The sequence below is a fragment of the Phalacrocorax aristotelis genome, chromosome 4, assembly GCF_949628215.1.
Source record: "Phalacrocorax aristotelis chromosome 4, bGulAri2.1, whole genome shotgun sequence".
Taxonomy (NCBI): domain Eukaryota; kingdom Metazoa; phylum Chordata; class Aves; order Suliformes; family Phalacrocoracidae; genus Phalacrocorax; species Phalacrocorax aristotelis.
This window is the reverse complement of record NC_134279.1, coordinates 84,532,098-84,546,641: the sequence shown is the minus strand read 5'-3', so window position 1 is coordinate 84,546,641 and position 14,544 is coordinate 84,532,098. Positions and strand designations below refer to the sequence as shown.

At 55.8% G+C, this 14,544-nt stretch overlaps 1 protein-coding gene across 2 annotated transcripts; it reads left to right on the top strand.

Moving 5' to 3' along the window:
* The first annotated feature begins 40 nt into the window (after nt 1-40).
* On the top strand, nt 41-14,478 carry AUP1 (AUP1 lipid droplet regulating VLDL assembly factor). Of its 2 annotated transcripts, XM_075092363.1 has the most exons (15): nt 41-199; nt 625-762; nt 1,294-1,444; nt 2,363-2,550; nt 2,638-2,710; nt 5,701-5,774; nt 6,673-6,739; nt 7,319-7,424; nt 7,764-7,910; nt 8,086-8,249; nt 8,474-8,562; nt 13,160-13,289; nt 13,378-13,472; nt 13,618-13,767; nt 14,098-14,478. In XM_075092363.1, the coding sequence occupies exons 1-15, from the start codon at nt 150-152 to the stop codon at nt 14,144-14,146; spliced, it is 1,671 nt and encodes a 556-aa protein (XP_074948464.1). In that variant the 5' UTR covers nt 41-149; the 3' UTR covers nt 14,147-14,478. The 2 variants fall into 2 exon arrangements, with proteins under 2 accessions (XP_074948464.1, XP_074948463.1); XM_075092362.1 differs by lacking the exons at nt 13,160-13,289; nt 13,378-13,472; nt 13,618-13,767; nt 14,098-14,478 and adding an exon at nt 11,608-11,748.
* Nucleotides 14,479-14,544: the final 66 nt, after the last annotated feature.

Sequence of the window (14,544 nt, the reverse complement as noted above, 5' to 3'; positions counted from 1 at the left end):
CGGGAGGGAGCAGGCGGGCGGGGGAGCGGCGCGGTGCACGCCGGGAAGGCGCCGCGCCTCCCAGGCTGCCCCGCGCGCGCCAGGCGGGCGTCCGCGGGGGAAGATGGCGGCGGGCGTCGTGCGCCCCTGAGGCACCGGGTGCGGCGGGGATGGAGCCTCCTGCGGCCCCGGGCCCCGAGCGGCTCTTCGACTCGCACCGGTGAGAGCCGCGGCGGCCTTGGGGACGCGCATGGCCGCCTCCGTGTGTCGTGGGGGCGCACCGCGGGCTCTCGGCAGGCCCGGGGGCTCGGGGTGTCCCGTAGGAGGCCCGCGCAGGAAGCTGGGGTGTCCGTGGGGGGAGGCCCTGGGGGCCCACTTGAGGGAGGGGGTGTCCCACCGGAGCTCCATGGGGAAGGCCGGGGTGTCCTGTGGGGGGGACCAGTGAGGGTCCAGAGTGTGCCTGGGCGGCCCGCGGGCAGGCCCCGAATGGGCCAGCTATCTCGTTGGGGAGGCCCGGGAAGTTACACGGAGCGGGGGACGCAGGGTGGTCCCTGGGGAGGGTCCGGGTGGGCAGCTGGTGGTCCGACTGTCTGATGTGTATCCCAGCTGTGCTCAGGTAGCCTGTGCTGCTCCTTGGCCCTACAGGTTTCCGACCGACGGGTTCCTGCTTCTGGCTCTGCTGCTCTATGCACCCGTGGGGCTCTGCCTGCTCGTCCTGCGCCTCTTCATCGGTGTACACGTCTTTCTGGTCAGCTGTGCCCTGCCTGACAGCGTGCTGCGACGGTGCGTGAGCCCAGGTCTCCCCAGGCCACTGTTGCCCGGGGTGGGATGTGGTGTGCAGACACTGCTATGGGGCACTGTGGGGAGGGAGGGCTGCCCTCGCCCATTTGGGGTCCATAGCCATGGAGGCTTGGTTCACACAGAGATTTACAGGGAGCTGTGCTTTCAGGACTCTTTGTCCCCAGGACCCGTGAAGGTGCCTTCTCTGCCAAGTCCAAAGCTGGCAGTTGTCTCTTGAGTGCTCAAGGACTGGTCTGAAACACTTGTATCAGCTGGGTATCCTGCCAAGATATTCTGCATGAGGCTTGCTGACCCATTCTTTGTGCTGCAACTGTAGCTCTGAAGGCAGCCTTCAGCTCCATCTGCAGCCCCACAACAATTCCTGTCCCAAACATCTGTCATATCGTTTCCTTTTTGTACCAGTGTCCTTTTGCAAGTCATGTGAATTCCCAGGTCTCTGTTCCATTTGTTGGATACGTAAGCCACGTTGGCTCAGACTGCAGGACTTGAGGAGACTGCTTTTCCCCCCCCCAGGTTTATCGTACGTGTGATGTGCTCAGTGCTGGGCTTATTTGTGCGGCAAAGCGATCCCCGGCTTCGTGATGTCAATGTGAGGGTGTATATCGCCAATCACGTGACACAATTCGATCACAATGTCATCAACCTTCTGACCTCATGTAATACGGTGAGTGACTCGGAGCTGAGCATGGTGAGTCTGGAAGTACCTTTCTCTAAGAAAAGTACACAGACAGCTTATTCAGAATTTAGGTGTTGCCATGGTTCTTTTCAGTGCTTATTTATTAACTCAGGATTGCACAAATCTGAGTGAGTGTCTGAGGTTCAGTGTCGTGCTTTAGGTGCTGCATGAAAAAATAAAACAGGTCAAGGAGGAATAGGAAATGTTACAGGAGAGCGGGCAAATCCTAGCATCTGTATCTTTTTCTGGAGTTCCAAATAAGTGGTGTCAGAAGCAGAGTTGGTTGTGGGTTTCCCCCCAGCGCTGGGTGCCACTTCTGTGCACGTGGACAGCCAGCTGCACTGCGGAGGAGTGCTGAGGGGAGCTGCGGGGCGGTGGTGGTGCTCAGGTTATCGTGCTGGGCTGGTGGTTGTGTAACTTTCCCTGTACTCTTGTGAAATTCCTTATGTGTGGAGTTCCTGTATGAACAGGCTCTGAATGTGCTTGGGAGTGAGTTGGCTGGTCCTATATCCTGAACAGCAATAGATTTGCTCCTTACCTGGAGAAAAGGAACTCTTGGAAGTAGTGTATCATTTGCCAAGTGTGTCAGGAACTGCTAGAGAGAACATGGGGAAACACAGTTGTCACCCAGGGGAGGGGGCGACTTTGTTTCTCTGGCAGACAGGGTACAGCCTGAACCAAAGATTAGGAATCAAATTCCTAGGGAATTGGGGCCAGAGCAGTTACTGAAGCCTGGTAGTAACATGTTATCTGCCACTAGGCTTTTAGCTTGCAGGTTGCTGCCTCAGCCCCCAAATTAATTTTTGCTGATAAGTAGGAACTTTGTCTTGCACTGTCATCTGGGAAAGTAGGCCTTGAGGGGAGTGCAGGATGGCATTTCTTCCTTACCCTTGTTTTTCCTTGCAGCCTGCATTGAATGGTGCCCCTGGCTTCATTTGCTGGTCACGGGGATTCATGGAGCTGGGAGTAACAGGAAGCCGAGCAGAGCTGGTGGATTCCCTGAAGGTGTATTCATCCCACAGAGGAAACCCACCGCTGCTGCTGTTCCCGGAGGAGGCTGCCACCAATGGCCGGGCTGGCTTGCTCCGCTTCAGGTACAAGGAGTGGATATTCCTGCGGCAGGGCTGTCGTCACTTTGTTTTAGCTTTGGGGTCATTCACTGCTGAATTCTTCCTTTTCAGCTCTTGGCCGTTCTCAATCTTGGATGTGGTACAGCCAGTTGCCCTACAAGTTCAGAGGCCTTTGATCACTGTGGTGAGTCAGGGACGTAGGGCAAGGAGGAGTTGTGGAGGCGTGTACTGTGCGAGGGTCTTGGCGATGCCATTAATTCTGCTTCTGCTTTGAAGCCTACGGGTAGTGCAGCCTGGACTTGTGTCCTGTAACCTCAAGGACTAGCTTCTCAGTGCTAACGCTTCTGTTTTTCAAGTGCCTTTCGCAGGGAACTGCTACGTCAACACTCTCTTAGTTACACTGGCAATTTTGATAAACGTTTTAGTGGCTCAGCTGTCTAACAGTGTGCCATCTGGCTGCCGTGACCATAGCATCACTGTGTCTTGTCTTCTCTTTGTGAGCTCCCTTCTTTTAAAAAGCTTTGAAAGAGTGGCTCCAGACACCTTCGAGAGTGGCTGATGTGCCAAAGGTCATGCAGGGCTCTCAGGGTTAGGTTCTTGAACTCATACCTCCCAAATGCAGATATGTAATATGATGCAACATTAGCGTCAGAAAAGTGGCAGAGTTCACGATGTTGATATTAGCGCTGCTAAATAGACTGCAGTAAAACTGTAGCTTATTTACAGAGCGAGATTTTGTGGAATTTCTTATCTCTTGATATGATTTATGGATCTACTTGATTAAAAGACACGTTTTATATTTGTCAGATGTTTTAGTTGATTCTCTATGGTCTGTCTTTTTAAGGTAGTAGGGCACAGTGGATAGATTTAAAGCCACTCACCAGCAGGTACCAAAACATCATTGCTCATACTACAACATCAACATGCAGGTATTTTTTAAAGTGAGATTCTGTTAGGGATTAGTTCTTTGCCCAGTGCTATTTGGTGCTTTATCGGCACTGCAGATGACAATATTGAGATCTCTGCTGGTAAAGTTCAGGTCAGTGAATAATGAAGAAGGTAGATAATTGATTGTGACCCAGTGAACTGCTGATAGCTGCCAGTGAATGGCTGTTACCTGTAAGTCTGATGTGGCCTATGGGTGTATAACACAAGGAATCTCTGGCGGGGTGAGGAACACAGTGTTAGCTGCATGTGTGCAATGGTGAAAACCACTAAAATATTATGCGAAGGTTTGGTAACAGTGCTGCCAAGAAAGTGGGGCAGTAGTAGAGAGAGTTCAAGGAGGCCATAAGCATGAGGCAGAATCCAGAGAGCCACGCTTAAAGGTGCTCAGCTTATCAGAGAAAAGCCAGAGAGGCTGTTGTGGATACCTGCTTGCATGTTGGAGAAGAGGCTTAAGAGTGGAGAATTCTATTCTGGGCTTTTTTTTTTTTTCCCTGACCAAGCATGCAGTAGCAGTCTTCGCAGGTGCTGGGACTAAATGTTGGTACGGCACAAGTTCAGTTTTGGATTAAGATACAGTTTTCTAACAGTAAAGATACTTTACATTTCTGAACGACTACTCCAGAGAAGTGGGATAGCTGTCTCATTCTGGGCTGTTTATAGCGAATATCTCATCTCTTTATGATTTTGGCTCCTCTGAGAAATTCTGTGACGTGTTACGAGTTGTATATTTGTCTGTGCATCCTTTCCTTCATGAATGTTAGGAAGAACAGCATGCACATAACTGCAGATCTGTTTGGAGATACTGGTTCTAGTCACTTCTTGACTCAGATTTTTACCTTCAGAGGTCAAGCAGGATTTTTTGCCCTTCGTGCACATTGGCTAAGTAAATCCTAGTGGATTTCTCACATAATTTTAAACCATCAGAAAATTCCGAGTACTGGAGATGCGATACTTTGAATGGTTCGATCAGTGCTTTACAGAAAGCATTATTAGACACTTATGTGATATATATCAGACACTGGGCTGAGTAAACCACAAAATTTGGTTTTAAGAAAGAATTTTCTCCAGCTGCAATTGGCTAGAACCTTGGAGGAGGGTGTTCTGTGGCACAGGGCAGTGTAACCGAAGTCTGGTTATTGGCATCACTATAAGGCGTTTGATTTTAGGTTTCTTAGATCTGTTTATCCAGATGAGGCTTCTTTATGTTGCCCTGGGTACCTGTGGTTTCTGGGCTTTTCTCAATTACAGCGCCTCTTTCCAGGCCATGGAATAAACCAGGCATGAGGCCTGTTTTGGAGCCACGCTACTTTGATCAAGGACGAAGTAATGTGTAAAAGAAGCGGAGGCTACATTGCAAGCTGTAGATCTTGAGATGGTGTCCTCACCAGCTTGTGGGAAGTTTGGTCACTGCAGGATAAAAGTAACCAACTACAACAATCCTAGGAGCGACGTCCATTCAATAGCAAATTCTTTAGAATCATTGAAAAGTGTAGGTTGGGGGAAATCTCTGGAGGTCTTCAGTTCAGCTTTCTGCTCACGGTCTGACTACCTCCTGAGTGTAGTCCAGCTGCTTGGGGCTGTGTCCTGCTGAGAGGGATGTAGAGCCCACTGCTTGGGAGCTCCTTTTCCAGTGCTCTCTTCTGGCAAGCATCACAGTACTTCCTAGGGAAAAGGTTGTTTTTAGAAATAGGAAGAAAGTAATAAATTACAGCTCACCTCTAATGATTTATCTTCAAAGAAGAGAGTTGTTTAAGACTTCACCATGCAGCCTGTTTGGAAAAGAAGAGATAAAGCTTACAGGAGTTGAGACATTACATGGGCTGTTCCCATCAGAATAAGGGAGAATTGTGCATGATTCTAAGGAAGCGTTAGTGGGTCTTAAGCCATTTTCAGTCCTCTCTAAAGGCACAGTCTAGTAGAGAATGTGGAGATACTGAGGGAAAATCTTGCTATCCTCGTGCAAGGAAAAGATGACTTGGAGCAGTGAAAACTTTGACTCTTTCGCTCTGCCTGGTGAAGACTAATGAATGTGAATCTGCCCTGGGGTTTCCCCTCACTGTGCGCTGGGTTTGCCATTCCATCTTCCCTAGTCCTCCACATCTCTCTGCCCACATATCTGTTACTTGCTGCCATGGCTTAGCTGTGTTCTGTCCACCTGCTTCCCTGATGGAGACCTGACTAGCTCGTGTTTTGTGGGCTGTGTTCTCATTGTGCTCTCTTCTCCAGAGCGTGGCTGACTCCTCCTGGATTACAGAGCTGCTCTGGACCTTCTTTGTTCCCTTCACAGTTTATCAAGTAAGGTACTATCTCTCCCTCTTTCATTTGGGGCAGGGTTTAGGGTGGGCATAGAGCCTAAAGGTTTTGCTGTTGTAGTAAGAGATCTTTTGGTATGTGCTGATGCGCACCCTCGTTGTGGTATCTCAGCATGGCTTTGTTCAGCATTATTTGGTCCATGCCAGGTCCAGCTTCTGGACCAGCTTCAACAAGCTTCTGAAGTGGTGAGGGCTCTTGGTTCCTGCGTTCGGCTGGTGAAGGAGAGGAGTCTCTTAGGGCTTTTATGTCGAGTTTGTGGGGTATATTTTTGAAGCTAGCTGCTCTGCTGTAATTCACCCCAGGGTTGTCCAGGTCCCATGGGTGATTCCCTGCAGGCAGCTCAGTCCTCTAGTGTCTGTCTCTCCCCTGCAATCCCTTGTGAATTGCAGAGGTGCTTCAGACACCTGTTTTGGGCCCAGGTAAGCCCAGACTGGCTGAGTAGCATGGTGTAGTAAGGGTCCATAGGCAGCGGAAGGGGCTTGGAGTCAAATTTAGGGGTTGGGGTGTCTCAGCAAAGAAAAGTCTTGTGCTGTAGCTTTCCCCAGCTGTATCTGGCTTGAGTCTTGTTGATCTGTTTTCTACTCTCATGTAAATGGCAGTGTCTCCTCATTTGGGGCCTTTTGGGGAACTTAATTAGGAGACACTTCACAAGTTACACTTGAGTGCTAATAAAGATTCAGTGAGCTAGTTTTGTCTCTCGGGCCGTGCCTTGCCCTTAATTTTGCAAGCTAGTGTTGAGGTTTGACAATGTCTTGTGGGGAGAGATTTGGGGTGAGCAGGGAGAGCTGAGGTGGGGATAGCACCGTTGCTCTATTGATCCCAGATGGGGCTGGCTCCTCCAGCAGCCCTTGAAGCAGTCAGCCCAGTGCTGTTGTCCCCATTCAGGTGGATGCCGTCTGTCCCCAGACGAGCTGAAGAGCTGAGTGAAGATTTTGCGCTCCGAGTTCAGGAGGTAGGAGGATGACGTGGGAGAGGGATGTGTAGAACTGCTGCAATTTGGGATGGTCACAGAGGAGAGTGGGGTGCAAGCAGAGTTGCAAAGGGCATTTCTGGATGGGTGTATTTGTATGATGGGAACTCTGGCCCATGTTTATTGCCCCTTATAATTATTCAGTTTTTCCATGGCCTATTTGCTACCCCCGATTTATCCTTTCTGCCAGTTATCAAGGCTCTCCCCATCTATTTCAAACCTTTCACTCCCTTTTCCTAATACCACAAATCAAATAAAGCAATTCTTTCTCCACCATTCCCTTATGTGCTGGGTACTTCATAGCTCCTGTACGAAAGATCTTGTATCTTCCTGTCAGCCTGTTTTGGCAGGATGATATAGCCTACTGCTGGTCCTTCGTGTGCTCCATGCAACACTGAAATGCATCACAGAGGCCCTGGAGAAATCAGTTCCCAGTCCTCTTCCCCTCGCCGTGGCTCCATGCAGGCCTGTACATCTGATACACTCCCCTGCAAGATGGGAATGCCTGGGTCATGCGTGTTGTGTGTCGTGTACATGTGATTCTTCTCTATGTTTCTGCAGCTCTTGGCCATGGAGCTGGGTGTGGTATCCACACGGCTCACTGCAGCAGATAAAACTGAACACATGAAGAGGCTGAGACACACATCGCCTCTCCCCTTTGCCCCAGGTAGGTGTCCTGGGTAGTGTCCTGCCTATGGAACTGCAACTTAAGCTTTGCCTTTGGGGAGGCCTCAGTCTGCTCTTGGGTACTCACGTGTGGAGGGAGAGGAGAAGGAGTGTTTGACATCCTCCTGGGAGCAGGGGCTGCCTGTGTGCTCTAGGCGAGGGGTTGTAGCTAGCTGGCGGGGAGGGGACCACCGCTCGTGGGCACAGACGTGATGGTGGCGTGCAGGAGGTCTGGCTTCATTATCACACCAGTTCATGCTAGAGAAAGTGGAGCTGCTGCAACTTGAAGGCTGTGTACCTCTAGGCCACCTTCTTGTGCCCACTGTTCTTTCTCTTGCAGCCTCAAGCCAGTCCCTGGCAGCCAGGCCCAGGATGCCTTCCAGCCTGACTGGTGTTGCTCCTGAAGATGTGCAGATCACGGCAATGGCTCAGCGGGTCAAGGAGGTGCTGCCTCACGTGCCTCTGGAGGTCATCAGGATAGACCTGGGTAAGCGACGCCTGGGGTATTAGCAGGGACACAGGGTCACCTTCCATGCCAAGCCTCTGTGATACCTGAAAGCAGAAACCTTGTCCCTGCTGCACCATGGAGCACAGTGGCAGTGAGGATGTGAGTGTCCTGATGTAGCAGCTCCTTCTCTAACAGATCCTCTTTGTCCCTACAGCCCAAACCAACTGTGTGGATACCACCATTGCCAACTTGCTGGAGGGGAGAGTACCCTTCTTCCCTGAAAGTAAAGAGGCTGGTAGTGACCTGTCTGCCCCGTCTACCTCCCAGGCTGCAGCTGCTTCTGGCATCCAGGGCTCCGTAGCTGTGCCTTCTTCCAAGGTACTTTTGGTGGTTGTGTTGTCTCCTCTGGTTGTCTCATCACGCTCACAGCCAGAGCATGATGGCCTGTGTTCAGGACTAGCCACGATAGTCCCCACAGTCAGGGGAATGGAGCATTTTAAACTGGAGGCCGAATTGGCAGGCTGGGTCCTTGCAGAGTGGCTAAGGAGGTCTCCTGGTTTTCTTTGACTGTCTCCTGATGGCTCCCATGCTTTCTCTTCCAGCCAGCTACAAAGCAATTTGCAAAGTCCCCTGTGGAGCGGCATCTGTCCTTGCAGGAGCGGAAACGAGCATTGTACGACTATGCCAGGAGGTGAGAGCCCACCCGCACCTCACCCTGTCAGAGTCCCAAAACCCCGTCCCCAGCAGTACCCAGATACAGCCCAAGCAAGGGTCACCCCTTGCTTTGCCTCGTGCCCGCCATTCCTCTCCTCTGGCCCAAGAGAGAGCGGGCTGAGGCAGCGAACCATGGCTGAAGGAGAGAGGAGGCAGATGTTTGCCCGCCTCACCCCTTGTCATTCCTGGCAAGCACTCTGTCTCCAGAATTGCCGCTGGGCTGCTGGTTTGGGGGACTAGGCGGGATAGAGCTGTTTGCCAGGAACACAGCTGCTGAGGAATAGGGCTTAGCAAAGAAACCTCGTTTGCTTCTTTGGTGTAACGGATTTAACTGATAGAAGTCATTAGGGACTATAGATTTATTTGAAATTGGTATTGATGCTATGGAACACTCATTTTAGAAAGAAGTTTGCTGTTTGGCATCAGGGACGGTGCAATTAATCTTCCCCAGTGTAAGGGGAGATTTACAGAGAACGAGTTTGACCTCTGTGCGTGGTTTTGATGAGGCAAATATTGGAACAAGTGCCCAGTTCTGGTGTCTGGGTCTTTTTTTAGAAAAGATACAGGAAGCTCAGAATGAGTTTGGAGGGGAAGTTAAGTCTGTAAATGTACTGTAAATGGGATAGCACACTATATATCATTCTGGGTGAAGGAACCAGGTTCTGAAAGGCTGTTCAATCTGGCAGAGAAAAGCAGATTAGGAGGTAATGGTTAGAAGTTGTAGGTAGACAGACTTTACACAGGTAACGGGGTAGTTGTTTCTGAAAAGGAAGTTGATTAATCAGTGGAATAAGCTTCTGGCAGAAATGATGGCTTCTCAGTGGCTGGCCAGCTCCTTAGAAGACAGTGTAGAAGACGGCAGAGATGACGGAGTGTGTGGCTCAGTCTGGAGCAACAAGGGGCCTGCTTGCTTGTCTCTACTCTGCAGGGCCTTGCTGTGAAGGGGAGAACCCAGCTGGTGCCATGCTCAGGCGTTGCACTGAGCTTTGCTCCCAAGCACTCCGGGAGAAGACTGCAGAGGCTCAGGGATCAGTTAAACCTTTGCGATCCTGTGGCTTTTTGACACTGCATCAGCTTCTCCCTGCTATTGAAAGTCTAGGAAATTCCCTTGGTTGGAAGTTGAAGCTAGACAAATTCCAAGTGCCCGTTTCTAAAGGGCTAGCCCTAGGTGGCTCTGGGTACCTCTTTGTCACAAAGAATTTAATTGAAACAGGTCTGTTTTTCTGGAAGATCATTTTAGTTTTGAGGAATTACATCTCAGAATAGTCCTGTGGGATAGAGAGTGTTAGACTCCATCTTCAGAGCTGTCCCCCAGACCTTTTAACATGAGCACAGAGATGGGCTCTTGCTGGATCTACCAGGCATGATCCCTTCAATAGCAAAGAAAAGGGGGTGGAAATCCTTTCCTGTTCCCCAGCTAGCTGGTGTTTAATGGCAGCACAGGCAGGACGTGGCACTAGGGGTCACCTGTCAGTTCAGGGTGGTGGTTGCAGGAGCCTGGTGGTCTTGCAGCGTCACCTCTCCGTTCTTCCAGGTGGACTCTGCCTTTGGTCTGGTTTCCTGCCTCTGGGGCCTGGAGTGTTGTGCATATCTGGGGACCTGGGGGTGCTGGCTGACAGCCAGCTGGGCATGAGCCAGCAGTGCCCAGGTGGCCAAGGAGGCCACCAGCCCCCGGGCTTGTGTCAGCACTGGTGTGGCCAGCAGGAGCCGGGCAGGGATGGGGCCCCTGTGCTCGGCACTGGGGAGGCCCCACCTCGAATGCTGGGCTCAGGGTTGGGCCCCTCGGGACAAGAAGGGCCTTGAGGGGCTGGAGCGTGTCCAGAGAAGGGCAGCGGGGCTGGGGCAGGGTCTGGAGCACAAGTGTGCTGGGGGGCGGCTGGGGGAGCTGGGGGGGTTTAGCCTGGAGAAGAGGGGGCTGAGGGGAGCCCTTCTCGCTCTCTGCAGCTGCCTGAGAGGGGCTGGAGTGAGGGGGGGGCTGGTCTCTGCTCCCAAGTCACCAGGGACAGGACGAGAGGGAACGGCCCCAAGCTGCGTCAGGGGAGGGTTAGGTTGGAGATGAGGGGAAATGTGTTTACTGCAGGAGTGATCAGGCCCTGGCACAGGCTGCCCAGAGAGGTGGGGGAGTCACCGTGCCTGGGGGGGTTCAAGAAATGTGTAGCTGTGGCACTTGGGGACATGGTTTAGGAGGCCTGGGGGTGCTGGGCTGATGGTTGGCCTTGATTTGATGATCCTAGAGGTCTTTTCCAACCTTAATGGTTCTATGATCTATCTCACCCAAACTGAGGTGTAAGGCTTAGGTTTCAGGGTCCCACGCCTGGGACATTTATAGCTTTTTACTGTCACTCCACACAGCTCCTCCTGTGCATTTTAGCTTACCCAGGTAGATTATTTTGGATGGAGGTCGGTACACGCCTGGACTTGTTTAATGTTGAAAGGTTGGGGCTCTGCTGGCAGAGAGAACTGTTGTGTCAGGACACCTTGACTGGGAAACCTCCATCCTGAAAGCCAGGCAGTGACCAGCTTGGCAGCCGGGGCTGCTGCTGGCAGCGCTCCAGCTAGCTCTCGCAGCTCGGTCCGACTCTGCCCACGCTCGGTTAACACCGTTGGGCTTGTCCCCAGCGGTGACTTGGCGTGGCCTCGTGGCCTTGCTGGAACAGCGTGCTCTGCCTAAAGGGGTCCCCTGAGCTTTCTTAGGGCCTACAAAAGCTTGAGACGCGAGTGGGGCCCTGCTGGAGCGAGCGCGTGGTCTGGGACGCGCCCCGGCTGATGCAGGGCTGGCGCCCCCAGCCGCAGGCCTCGACAGCGGGGCGGGTTGCGAGGGTCACCCCGGCTGCCCGGCCCGGCGGGCCCCTCTCCTCCCTGCCCGCCCCTTCCCCGCTCCGGGCGGCGCTCCCCTCCCCGGCCCAGGTGCACGGCGGAGGCGCCGGGCGATCCCCGCCAGCTTCCGCGGGCGGCAGAGCGCGGGGGGCGGCGGGGGCCGGGGCCGTGCCCGGGCCGTGCCTGACGGCGCTTTCTCCCGCAGGAGGTTCGCCGAGAAGCACGGCGCGGCGCGGGCCGGCGGCAGCCCCTGAGCGGGCGCGGCGGGGCGGGACCGGAAGCGCCCGAGCCCTGCGCGGCCGGGCCGGGGCGCCCCCTGGCGGCGGAAATAAACGGCGGCAGCGTCTGGCGCGGCTCGGCTCTGCGGGCACCGGGCGGGGGGGCGGGGCCACCGGGCGGGGGGCGGGGCCAGCGCCAGCCCGGCTCCGTGCGGATCCGCACGCGCCGCGGCCGCCGCCCGCTCGCTCGCCGCACGTAGGCGCCGCTTAAAGGGGCAACGCGGCGGGACCGGCGCCTGCCGTGCCGAGCGAGCTGTGACCGGCCGCCGCGGCCCCGGGGCGGCGCTGGAGGGGAGCCCTACGGGAACCCGGCCTCCGCCGGCGTTCACGCCCCCCTGCCGGTCGCGCGGGCCCCAGAGCACGGAGCCGGTGCCCTTTTAAGACACGGGCTCCCGGTGCCGGTGGTTTTATTTACATGGGGGCTCGCGGGCGTCACGTGACTGGCAGAGCGGCGGGGGCTGAGCGCGGCTGCACCCGCGGGGCCATGGCGTGCGCCGGCGACGACGGTCCGTGGGGCTCCCGGGCGTGGGTCGGGGGTCCTGGCTGGGCTGGCGTGCACCGGGGCGGGGCTGAGGCCGGGGGTTCCCGGGTGGGCTGATGTGCACCGCGGGGGCTGAGGCTGGGGTGTCCCGAGTGGGCTGACGTGCACCGCGGGGGCTGAGGCCGGGGGTTCCCGGGTGGGCTGGCGTGCACTAGGGGGGTTGAGATGAACTAGAGGGTCTGAGTCAGTGGGGAGCCCGGGGGTCCTGGGCACGCTGACGTGCACGTGGGTGGGGTCTAGGTCAATGGGAGTCCCAGGAGGGTTGATGTGTACCAGGGAAGGAGGGCGGGTCAGCAGGGAGCCGCGGCGGGTGTCCTGGGTGGGCTGACATGCACCAGGGGGGCTGATTCCATGGGGGTCCTGGGTAGGCTGGTGTGCCCTTGGAGGGTGGGCTGGATCAACGGGGGTCTTGGACAGGCAGGCTGACGTGCACCATGGGGCTGGGGCAGATGGGGTCTTGGGGGAGGGGGCCCCACTGAGGAGCAGCCCTGGGCAGGACATCCCAGGTCAGAGACCACGCTCGGTGCTCCTGTGGTCCCTGGGCAGTGGTGGAGCATGCAGCAGGGAGGGCTCCCGGACGGGATGGGGTGAGCCAAAAGAGGCCTTTTGGACAGAGTGGGGTGTGCTGGCGGGCCCAGGGCAGGGTGGGTGGGTGGCACGGGGGCCCGGCCAGCACTGGGCTGACAGCCCCTCCAGGCTCCTGGGTGGAGCTGCGGTGTGGCCCAGGGTGCCCAGAGCCCGAGCCTGTGCCCTCACGGTTCTTCTCCTGCCACGCTGACGTGGAGCGGATGTTGCTGGAGGCCCAGCTGGAGACAGAGAGCAGTGACAGGTGAGTCCCGAGGAGGAGCCCGGGCACCGGGAGACCTGCCCAGCCAGGGTGGCTGTTGTGGGGCTGAGGGGTGGCGCAGGCTCGGTGACCGAGGGGGTTATGTTTGCAGTGCCCTGCTTGCACTGGGCTCCCCAGCCTGGGATGACGCCGGAGCCGGCCAGGCGCGTGAGCAGCCTGGGGGGAGTGAGCTGCTCCCTCCCTGCAGCCAGCCCCAGCTGGGCTGCCCCCACCCCCGGCAGGTAAGGGAGCTGGCCCCCGTGCCGCGCTGCACCCTGCGGGCTGTGCTGGCCGTGCCCCTGGCCTCACCTGCCCTGTGCCTCATTCCAGCGGGATGTGCCGGAGGAAGCCGAGCGGAAGGAGCGACGCCTGCCAGCATCCCTCGGCTGGGCCTGTGCCTGCCGCCCTCAGCATCCAACCCCAAAGTAAGGCCCATGTTCCCCACTGGCATGTTCTGCTGTCCCCCACCCTTGCTGTCTGCCTCGCCACCCCCATCCTGCTGTCCCCATACCCTTCTGCTGTGTTCTGCCCTCTTCCCTCGTGCCCCCTTTAACCGTGCACTTTTCCCAGGGAGTTTGCCTTTGTGTGCTCCCCCCAGCCGGTGCTGTGGAGCCTGCAGGGAGGTGCAGTAGGGAGAAAGAAGAGACTTTTCAGTTCAGAGCTGCTGCTGCTCTTCATCCCCTCGCTGCTGCTCAGCCATGTGCTGACCCTGGGACTGGGGTGAGTTTCTGATGGGACTGACTGGTGCTGTCGAGTGGCCTTGGCCAGAACTGACCCCTTGGGTGCAGGCAGGATGAGCCCTGTGCTGCTGGGCATGTGTGCAGTCTGGGCTGTCCGGGGGCCCCTGGCCACCCTGACCCAGGGGGATGTCCCCATGGGAAGCAGAGGAACGCTCCTGGAGTTGGACCATTCATCCTTGGGTGCTGTTCTACACCGGTTCTCCCAGCAGCCACAGTTGTCTCCGTGGCTACTGACCTCTCACTACTGGCTCGCTGAGGCCCAGCAGGCTGTCCCTGTGCGTGTACCTTACAGTCACTTTCTCCAATCCAGGATCTACATTGGGAAGCGGCTGGCAGCCTCCTCAGCAAACCCGCTGTGAAGAGCTGGGCTCAGCAAGAGATGGGTGGCTCTCCCGCTCCACTCCTCCGCTCAGCGTGTGGAGGGAACCCAGGCACCAGCGCAGCCCAGCTGCTCCCAGACTTCGTGTTTGTGGCACAAGGCACCGTCTCCCCTTGTCCCTTCTTTAGAACCTAGGGAGCTGATCCTGCCCTCCCAGGTAGACAGGAACCCACTGATGGCAGCTCCCTGCTGCAGGCAGCCCCACTCTCCCCATCCCTTGGTTACGGGTCCAGGTTCCTCCTCTTTAACACAAGACTGTAAATACAACTCCTGAGCCTGCAACACCATGTGTGAATAAACAGCCCAGTGCCAGCTCGGGAGGCAGAACATCATGCTGCAGTCACCACGCCAGACCCAGCCTGGCCCAGCTGGGGGAGA